Source organism: Ixodes scapularis, unplaced genomic scaffold, assembly GCF_016920785.2.
Source record: "Ixodes scapularis isolate PalLabHiFi unplaced genomic scaffold, ASM1692078v2 PGA_scaffold2__306_contigs__length_199485367, whole genome shotgun sequence".
NCBI lineage: Eukaryota > Metazoa > Arthropoda > Arachnida > Ixodida > Ixodidae > Ixodes > Ixodes scapularis.
Window position 1 is genome coordinate 108628932 of NW_024609857.1, and position 11092 is coordinate 108640023.

Below are 11092 nucleotides of genomic sequence, written 5' to 3' on the forward strand. Positions count from 1 at the left end.
CGCACTTCCCAGAAGCGAGGAAAGACACGTTCAAGGGCAGAAACTGGTTTTCTGCAATGTACGTGTTGAAACTGGGCTTCACTGAAGCCGAAAAAAAATATTTCCTGCTAGCTAAAGAGATCCATTGAGATATAAAAGGCAGAATGTGTAGCAAATTTCGCTATTTATTTATTCGCTTATAATGTTGTCGGCCTGTGGGTTTCTTTGGGAATGAATATAGTACGTGTAACCTAAACCTTATCTGCATGGAAACACCTACTTTGCACAAAACTAATTTAAAATATAAAAATACGAATTGTACGCAAGGCACGCAGGCAATAAGGCACTCCAAATTCACATAAAAATAACCTTAAACAAACCACAGCAAAAACAAGTCACGTTGGCACGTTTCCGTGCGCAAAGTTTCAAAGATTTCAAATGGCAAAGAAACAACAATAATAGCAAAAACGGATTTTATATAGACCTGCATTCGCTTGCCATCAAGACAAAAACAAAACACAATGCGGGGATCTCGCGAAATGTATATGACTGTTTTCATCTCAACTCAAGCACGGGTAAAAGATAGAATTTGAATTTTTCATAAAATAAAATACGTTTTGTTAGAATACTTTTAACGAAAGAGCGCAAACGGCAAGCATTTGAGATCTCTTGTTTTCAAGTTATGCTACAGTGCGTGATTGCTGGTCGATGATTTTGTTATTGGTTATGTCGGGTGACGTTGAGCAGAACCCAGGGCCTAAGACGACTGAACTGTTGGAGTTGATTATAGAGAATCAGGCGACGTCTGACTGTAAATTGGGCGCTATAAATGAAGAAATTGCAAAACTGCACACAAAGACTGATAAATTGACTGATTATGTTGAAGTAATTAAGGACTTGAATAGGAGAATAGACAGTCTAGAGAACCTTGTTCGGCAACAAGCTGAAAAGCTGATTGAGTTTGAAACCCGAAGCCGACGGAACAACCTTTTAGTATTCGGTCTTCTTGAGGAGAATGGGGAATCTGAGTCGACCTTGAAAGCGGCGGTTGTAGACACGCTCTTTCGGGAAACGCTAGGAGTTCAAGTACAGACGGTAGAAAGGATACATCGCTTAGGCAAGAAGAAGCCAGGAAGTCCTAGGCCTGTAATTCTAGGATTTTATGACTCAAGGGAAAAAGAGCAGGTGCTGAGGAACTGCCGGAAGCTAAAAGGAAGCCAAATTAGGATCAGCAGTGATTATCCGAAAGAAATAGTGGAAGTGCGTAAAAAGCTGTGGGCAAGCGCTTCAGTTGACAGGAACAATGGCAAAAGGGTCACCTTGGTTCATGACAAACTGAAAGTAAACGACCAGTTTTACGTATGGGACCATGGCCAAAATGAGCGGTGCCTATGTCACGAATATCGCCAAAATGACGCCTCAGGTGGTACACGGTCATCTCCAGCTTTAGATAGTCGTCTTGGTTCCCAAGGCACTCCCACAGGAGCATAGCTACGCCTTCTAGTACTTAACGCGCGCAGTATCGCCAATAAAACTTCAGACTTAGAATATCTTTTATTAGCACGAAGTCCTCACGTTGTGTTATTAACAGAGACATGGTTGAACAAGGATGTGCCTAATAACTGCATTATTCCTCCTGGTTACCAAATGTTCAGATGGGATAGAGACTCTCGTGGTGGTGGTGTAGCTATTATAGTTAAAAACTCTGTCTCGGCTGTGTTGGTTCATTGCAATCTTAACGAAACAGTGTGGTGTAGAATTACTTTTGCGAACAATGTGTATCTTGTTGGTGTAGTGTACAGGCCACCTGTTACTCAGCCAGAGTTTTTGGATAAGTTGAATTTGTTCTTGTGCGCTCATGTGAAAAGTACTACAAGATTAATACTGACCGGTGACTTTAATTTACCTCACATAGATTGGGAAGCTTTGTCCCCGGGGCACGTGGAGACTTCCAGTGCTGAAATATTGTTGGAAATATTGATTTCTCACAATCTAAGGCAAATTGTGAACGAGGAAACGAGAGTAACTCCTGAGTCCCGGTCACTGTTGGACTTGTTGTTTATATCCCAGAGAGTGGGTGATTACACAATCTCCGTTGTAGAAGGAATATCGGATCACAAGATGATTGCTATGGACATATTGCATAGTATAGGAAATCGTAAGCGACCCTTTGTTCCTATTCCAATCAAAGATTATGTTCAAGCGGATGACACTTCTGTAATTGATTTTTTGGAATGTTCATTTAGCCAGTTCCAGCTTGCCTGCGATTGTGAGTCCGTGGAGGAACTGTGGCGGCGATTTAAAGGAGTTATAAATCATTGTGTAAACAGATTTATTCCGACTCGCTTTAAAAAAACAAAACAACAAAACCCGTGGATCAATCGTAAGATTATTCACATGAAGCGTAAAATAAATAGATTACGGAAAAGAAAAGATAGTAAAGACCAGATATCTCAGGTCCGTCGTAATTTGAAAACCGCATTAAATGAATCCAGGCAACAGTTCTTTAATCGGAGACTTGGCAACTTCCTGAAAACATCGCCAGAAAAATTTTGGCGTTTTTTTAGTGAGAAGAAAGAAAGCATCGATCATGTTCAAACCGCAACCAAGATGGTTACAGAACGGAAGGAAATAGCAGACTGCTTCAATGAATTTTTTCAGTCTGTTTTTTCGAAAGACAATGGTAATAGCTATGACGGTGGACAATTTAATTCATTCCCGTGCTGCATGGAAGATTTTTCAATAACTCGGGTGGGCGTATTTCAGCAGTTGCTAGAGTTGGATGTAAAGAAGGCTAGTGGGCCTGATGAAATACCGACGGCATTTTTGCAACGATATGCCGAGTGGGTGTCATTTTATCTAGAAGCTATCTTTCGGAAATCTTTGCAAACTCACTCACTACCACAAGATTGGCGTAGTGCAATCGTAATACCTATTTTTAAAGGCGGAGTCCGAGCAATCGTGAATAATTATCGCCCCGTGTCTCTTACCTCTGTGTCATGTAAGCTTCTGGAGCACAATATAGCAAAACATATTATTATTTTTCTTGAAGAGAACCAGTTGCTTTACCCGCATCAACACGGGTTTCGAAGCAATCTTTCCACTGTTACGCAGCTAATCGAAACTATTCACGATTTTTCGTTAGCAATAAACGACCAGAGGCAGATAGATGTTATTTGTATAGACTTCGCAAAAGCTTTTGATAAGGTTTCTCATAATAAACTACTCTTCAAACTTCGACAAATCGGTATTAGCTCTACAATATTAGAATGGATTGAGGCTTATTTGATCAATCGCAGGCAGGTGGTGCGTGTTGACGATTGTATGTCTTGTTCGCTGGAGGTGTTTTCTGGTGTCCCACAAGGATCTGTGTTGGGACCCTTATTATTTTTGTTGTACATCAACGATATTGCTAGCATTGTAGAGCCAGGCGTAGAAATGAAGCTTTTTGCCGACGATTGTTTACTTTATTCGGTAGTCACAAATGTGAATGAGCAAATTAAAATCAATCGTAGCCTTCAGGCTTTGAACATGTGGTGTGAAAAGTGGGACATGGAAATTAACTATACTAAATCCACATTTACTCATATAACTAAAAAAAAGAGTGCACTTTGTTTTAGGTATAACATTGGAAATAACTTTTTGAACAATGTAAATAGTTTTAAATATTTAGGAGTGACAATAACCCATGATCTAAACTGGCGAAAACATGTGGAAAACGTGTGCTCTAAGGCTTCAAAGAAATTGTACTTCTTAAGGAAAAAATTGCACAACGCAACAAAGAACGTTAAGTTAATTGCCTACAAAACATTCGTGAGGTCAGTTCTAGAATATGCATCGGCTGTCTGGAGTCCACATCAGAAAGTCTTGAAGTCCAAATTAGAAAGAATTCAAAGATTAGCTGTGCGCTTCGTTTGTGCTAAATATAAATGGACAGATTCGGTTACATCAATGTTAGACTCATGCGACTTAGAGCTACTGGAGACAAGGAGACAAAAACATCGACTGATATTGTTTTTTCAACTCATCCATGGACAAATTAAGATTAACAAGGACAGCTATGTAAAACTACCATGTAAACGAAGTGACCGATTAAATCACAACTTAGCCATTGAGCCGTTCAATGCCCGTGTTGATGTTTTTCGATACTCATTTTTTCCTGATGTGATTGAATCCTGGAATACATTGCCTAGTTATATTGTTGACAGGGAAAATGTTCGTGAATTTGAGAGCCTACTTGACGTGTACTATTGTTGTGAAAGATGTTAGGTAATGTGTTTTGTTGTTTTTCCCTCTCTGTAATGACCCTGACAAGGGTTAACAGTATTTATAAATAAATAAATAAATAAATAAAATAAATATTGACCGTTGAAGTGGCCGAGACAAAAACTGACGTTTCACCAGACATGTATGTAACGCGTTACTTGTAAAAAGTTACTTCCAGATATTTACTATTTCCGGTAACGAGTAACTTATGTTGTTACCTTTTTTTAGAAAAGGAACGAGGCAACGTACTTAGTTACTTCGAAAGTCATGTAACGAGTAACAATATTTCGTTACTTTTGAGGAGGAACGTGTACAACACCGTTTATACAGCCTTGTTTAAATTCTTATGTGAGCATTCCTTCATTTCGACAAAGGCAGATGGGCAACCCAGAAAAACTACTAAACAGTACGAAAGCATAGCAACGTTAATTACTGAGCACGTCAGTCGAGTTCTACAGCTGGGAGTCCTTCACCCAGCGAACACAATAAGGCTCGTTGGTTGAACCTTCTGGAATCGTGTACAGACCGAATGTAAACCCTAAGGTTGTCAACACGGGAAGACACAGAACCGATTGCAACTTGGAACTTTAGAAGCAAAAAGCACAAAAGAGTAAGAGGAATCCCAGATTCACCAGCTGTTCCTGGACCACAACATAGCCGTTCTTTCTAGCGCGTGAGTAGAACGACTCTTCAGCATCGACGGAGATGTGTTCTCAAGCAGGCAGAGAACATAATTGATAAAAACTTCCAGAGGCAGCTACTGCTTAAGGGCAACGACTACTAAAAAGAAGACAATAAACTATGAAGTCAAAGTAGCGAGAAAAGTCACTTGTTACTTTGAAGGTAACGTAACGCGTTGCTTTTGAGAATCAGTAACGAGTAACGTATTTAGTAACTTCTTCAACTACTAACGAGTAATGGTATCTAGTTACATTTTGGGGTAACGTGTACTTGTCTGCGTTTTACCTACCTGCCACGAATTATGTGTTTGGCCGCTGGGCAGCCTCAATGCAACGGCCTGTGCGGACGACATTACCATTTGGACACCCAAAGGCGACTCTGGACAGCGATCACACGCCCTACAGGCAGCCCTCACTGCAATTCACACTCACTTAAGTCAAATAAGACACTTTCCTTTCTAAGAATATCACACAGTATTTGGCAAATGCTACGAAGACCTCAATATCAACCTGCAATTTGCAGGGGATGTTATCAAGAAAGATCCAGGCACAAAGGTCCTAGGGGTCACTTCCGCTATCAACCCACCAACGTCACCGACTGGATCAAAGGTTCTACAAAGAATGAACACAAGGTACTCATCTAATTCACTGTATTGCCCACAGGTAGGCAGGGACCGGGAAAAAATTATCGGCCATATCCCTCGTCACAGGAGTTCTTGCCGCGAAAGTGGCATTCTCCGCCCGATTCTATCACCTGAAAGGTGTACGTTCTTCCAAATTCAGCACCCTCTTCAGTGAGGCCCACCGGGCTTCATTGGCCTACCAAAGACAGCAAAAATCAAAGCTCTTCCGGAAGGCGGGAAAACATAACTGCTTCCCCGATTTCAGGAACAGGGCAAATGCATCTACCTCACAAGTCTTGAGGAAGTCCTCACTCAACAACGTGAAATACATATAGCCAGGCTTCAAGACACCTCCGAAAACAGGGCCATCGCCCCGCACCTCGGCATCCCACTAGTCACTGCCCACACCACCCCACCTCTTAAACCTACATAGAAACTAATAAAAATCTTTCACTCAAAATTCGCTATTCATAAATATGAACCCAGAAAAAAATTGAGAATGCAGGCAACACTACGCCCGACAACATAAACAGGAAATTGACGCACCTCAGCAAGCCTCAACCCACTCCATCGGTTACACCGATGCTGCCAGGACCCACGAAGACAGCTACAACTTCAGTGTTTCTCAGTATAAAAGATGGCTCCACTCACCTACGCCAAAACTATGCCCCTTACTAATACAATGACCCTTGAGTCGGCCGAAGAACATGCAGTACTACAAGCTGTCCTCAGTCATAAAAAAGATCCCCACGCGGAATCTCAATATACACTCTAAGAAAAAACATGGCCTCGAAGGACTGACAAGAGGGACAAAGGACGAACACAAATCTCCAAACATAGCCAGGTGACTGGTGCTTGACCGAAAAAATCCGCCTGGTTCGGGTATCGAGCCCGGGACCTCTCCGTTCACAGTGGAGCGTTCTATCAACTGAGCTAACCAGGGGTTAGACGTCAGTAGAGCAAACATGTTTTATCAGCCGCCACCAGGCTAACACTAACAACTTATTCTCGTCATTTTTGTCCAGCTCGCTTGCACCTTTACATTTAATTGCATTATAATCAAAGGACTAATTACAGCATTTGGTCTTTTGAACTCCCATTTGCTCCCCGGAGAGACCACCTGGTTCGAGCTAGGTACCCTGCGCAAATGCTGAGTACTTACTGCACTAGCATCTCGCACGTGCGACATGCTACTGCTTCTCAGCGGCGCAGTAATATGAAAGAAAATGCAGGTTCGTTTATACCATCAAAGGCAACATAAGGACTCTGACAGCTCGGTTGTACAGTAATTGCTTCTCTAATACCATAGGCACGAGCCGCAAGAATGTCACTGGGCTTGTATGCGATAGCCGCTGTTTTGATATGCCATTGTGACAGCGCAACACCTAATCACTCATAGCTCAATTCATAGCTCGGACAATACCATGATGCATCTTTGGTATGGTTTACACGGAAGAGCTCCAACTAAAAACCAAAAAACGGTTCAGGCCGTGCAAATGACGACTACGCGAGTGAACGACAAACGTCCACGCTCAGGAGAAACATCGGCTAGAGGACAACTGCCTCTGTGGATGACAACAAAGAGCGAATATTTTCGGGCCAGGAGGAGCGCCTGTATACCTTCAAACTGTAAAAAAGAGAAACAAAATATTAGGAAAACAGATTTCTATCAAAAACGTTCTCATTCATATCTTTGGTATGTGGAGTTTCACAGTTTCAAAAACCTTACGAATAAAGTGGAAAAACGCACACACACACACACACATGCAGACTAATGAACTCATTTCATAAAAAGAAAAAATCTCGAGGCCGGGCATAAAAACGATATTAAAAACGAAGGTGTGAGTGGATGCCCGTTTTTTTTTTTTTATCATTTCCATGCTCGGGGGTGCCACCAAGCGTGGTTGCATTCCAGATTACTTTAAGTGGCGACGCCGTGAAGCTTGAAGTACCACTATGCCGATGGTGAAAGGGTCTTTGTTTAGTAGCCTGAGAAAATTCGGTTCAGATCAATAAATGTTAATATGACAGAGTCACATTTTATTAAACAAATTACGTTCATAATGTCACAAAATGTTTCTTGTGCTAATAATAAGAAAGCATCAACTGTCTCATGGAGTGAGACCGAATTTGTCTGTATCCGACTGTAGCAGCAAATCGGCAGTTAAGACACCCTTCGTCAAAAGCACAGCAACGCAGATGCTTCGTCGCGAAGTCGGCGGGGCGCTCAAGGTCAAAGCGGACGCGCCTCAGAAATATAACACAAAGAAAAGCACAGCAACGTAGATGCATCGTCACAGAACGCGTGGAGCCGGCGGTGTTCGCCGCGCCTGCGCAGTGGGGGAGCGTGATGTCACCGCCGGAGCGCCGTCTGCGATAAGAAGACGTGGCGCGCTGCTGGTAGGAATGCGCTGCATGTAGGAATGCTTTCACATTCCTACACGTAATCACTTTTCAGTGTCTTCTTTATTTTTGTGTAGATCATTGTGACGATCGAAAATATGCAGATGAATGAACCGCGCTGAACCAATGAAATAATTGTTAGGAAGCCGACTAAAGATGAAGTATTTGGCTGTGCCGGGCTTTTGACTATCAGCGGCTTCGTGAGAAATATTCCATTCGATCAGCGTGTATATGCACATACTTATAGTTGGGAGCGACCGAAGGTAATTGAATTGTGTTGAATTGGAGTTGATTTGGATTTTTTCGGACCAAATCTTAAAAGGTAAGTCCGAAGGCGTGATCTCTACTAAAAAAGGCCTCTACCCCCCCCCCTTTCCCCTTTCCATTCAGAGCAGGTACACACAATTCATAAAAAAATGCAGATAACACAGTAGGACACAAGCCCTGACAGTTTCGTGGAGGTTTTACATAAACAGTAAACTAAGAAAAAATTAAAGCCTCGAAACATGCTCAATAAAATAGTAATTGTAGGTGTTCTGAATCTTTCAGTAGCATAAGACACAAACGATGGCCCAATCATTAAAGAAGTAGTGCCAATGCAATAACGAATAACTAAATTCACAAAACCCTTGACTCCTCATTGAAGCACAAATATACTTAAAGTACACGTGGTAGTGACGGAACGATCAAATGAAACTAAAAATTGCCAAATAAAAACTCTCAATAGGCACCAAATCGTTGGGCACACCTTTATTGTATGTCTTTGAAATCACCACCATGCTTGACGTTCTTCTACCCAGTGTTGTGCCAAAGACTCAACAAACGTATCTAAGATAAGATACTGAATACCTATCTCAAAATGTATTTAAAGTAGAATTTAAGTTACTTTTGCTACCTACAAACTATCTGTAATAGAGTACAAATACTTTGAAAACGTAAGTGAATTACATTTGAAGATTCTCGGCAAGTAGGTTGCAAGCTGGTAATGTAAGTATGAAAAAATCAAAGTCAAAAGGGGGTGCTTTGTTTGTGATGACTTTACTGAAAATCTCATTCTGCTGTGATGTTTACTACTTTCAAGAAGCGACTTCGCTGCTGCAATCGAAGTTTACTTTGAAAAAATTCGGCACATGCAACATCATGGCTACCCAAAGATTTTAGGAACAAGAAGGACTCACGTATTGTAGGCATGGCAACTGGTGTGCTTTAGCTTGACGACAGACTCGGCTCACGACGCATTCCTCAATACGTTCGTCGCATGCCTTCACGGGATTCGGCGGACTTAACACATAGTTCGGCATTGCATATCCTTAACAGCCGAACTAGAAGTTGATCTGGCAGCCAGACTTGATGACGAGTACGCGAGTGAACGACAAACGTCCACGCTCAAAAGAAACATCGGCTCGAGGACAGCCGCCCCAGTTGATGATCAACAACAAAGAGCGAATAGTTTCGGGCGAGGAGGAGTGATTAACGTAGAAGTTTTGGGCTCGTTGGTAAGTAGACATGATAAAAACAAAACAGCGCAAAGACAAAGACGAAGTAAAAAGTAACATAGGACCACAGCGCTGACTTTCAACTGAAAATTTATTCGTGTAGGCGTCTGTTATAAATAGCAAACGTGCCACCCAAACAAATCAAGAAAAAAATGCAAAAGATATATAACATGTCGCGTTTTCAATAGAACACTGTCACTCCTTTGCCCTCATCGTTCTAAGAACTGCCGCTCCTTATCCTAAAGTACGAGTGACGGGGCACTAACACAATCAGGACCCTGTTGCGCAATATCACGGGCTTCTATTATTTCCCGCGTCACTCTGTCCTTATTTTTAAAAACCACTTGGCATCCCTCGAAGGCGGAAATGCATCAGCAATCTCTGCTGGGCACGCCTAAGTGCCCTGACACGACTTTAAAAACGTTGTAGCGATGTTCTTTGAGTCGTTCGTTTAAGGATCATCCCGTTTGTCCTATATAAGGACGGCCGCAAGATAAAGGAATGAAATAGACCACTCCTTGCACAGAAGAAACAAACTGATTTGGGTGTTTTTTAGTGCACACAATCTTGTTGTTAACACATGAATTTACTTTTCTGCCAAGCCCCGCCAACTTATTAGGTGTCGATAACACAACCCCAACACCTACTCTACTTCCCACTTTCTTCAGGTTATGTGAGATACCATGAAGATACGGTACAACGGTGACGTTTTTGTTCCCTTGTCTAGCCTGTATATCTGCAAACTGTAAAAAAAAATAAAAAATAAAATATTAGGAAGGTCGAGAGATAAACACCAGTAACACACGAGAATGTCCAACGCACCGCTTTTAGCCCCTGGCTCCACAGGGAGAAAAACTGCGTTGGAGTATTTTGAAAATAAAACAATGTGCGAATTCGGAATGAGAAAAAAGAAACACTTTTAAAGGACCTTGGAAGCCAAAGCCCAACCACAATATGCGCACGAGCAAGCCACCTCGGTGGCTCCGAGGCGAGAGCGTCGGCCTACGGATCCCCATGTGGCGGGTTCGAATCCCGGCCGAGGTGCCCGCAATCTGACGGAGGCTTATTGCGGAGAAGACGCCGTGTAACCGAGCTTTCGGTTGCACGTCAAAAGCTCCCCAGGTGGTCTAAATTAATCCTCAGTCCTCCGCTGAGGCGTGCCAGATGCCCGTCGTTGGTTTGGCACGTAAAACCCCCAAACTTGACTTTGATATGCGCACGAGGGGCTTCGCGGAGGCCCAATCTAGGTCACAGCAGCTCAAAAAAGCCAGCAGGATCTAGCTTTCTTGGCGGGGGGGAGTGTTCGCACGCACATGAAAACGTTCTCGCGCGCTTTTATACCAGAACCCCCTGAACCGGCGATCTCTAAAAATGGCCCATTCTGACCGTTACGAGCGATTGCCGTCACAATTTTCCGCTGACGGAACCACTGTACCTTCAGACAAAAGGTGTAAAATCCGGATGACGTCACCATCACTTTGCTAGATCTGAGTGTAACGTGCCATTCCAAAACAACTTGAAAAACAAGAGCGTACAAGAAGACAAATAAAGACGGGCGTACTTGGGGCTATTCATTTGGTCTTTTGCTGGAATTCAGAGAATGCGTTTTGCACGCGTGCCTTGTTTCTTGCCCTGTGTTTGATCG

General features: G+C 42.6%; 1 protein-coding gene across 1 annotated transcript; it reads left to right on the forward strand.

Moving 5' to 3' along the window:
• The first annotated feature begins 500 nt into the window (after positions 1–500).
• On the forward strand, positions 501–5981 carry LOC121048444. Its single transcript, XM_042291496.1, has 4 exons — positions 501–520; positions 660–1402; positions 5389–5588; positions 5814–5981. The coding sequence occupies exons 1-4, from the start codon at positions 501–503 to the stop codon at positions 5979–5981; spliced, it is 1131 nt and encodes a 376-aa protein (XP_042147430.1).
• Positions 5982–11092: the final 5111 nt, after the last annotated feature.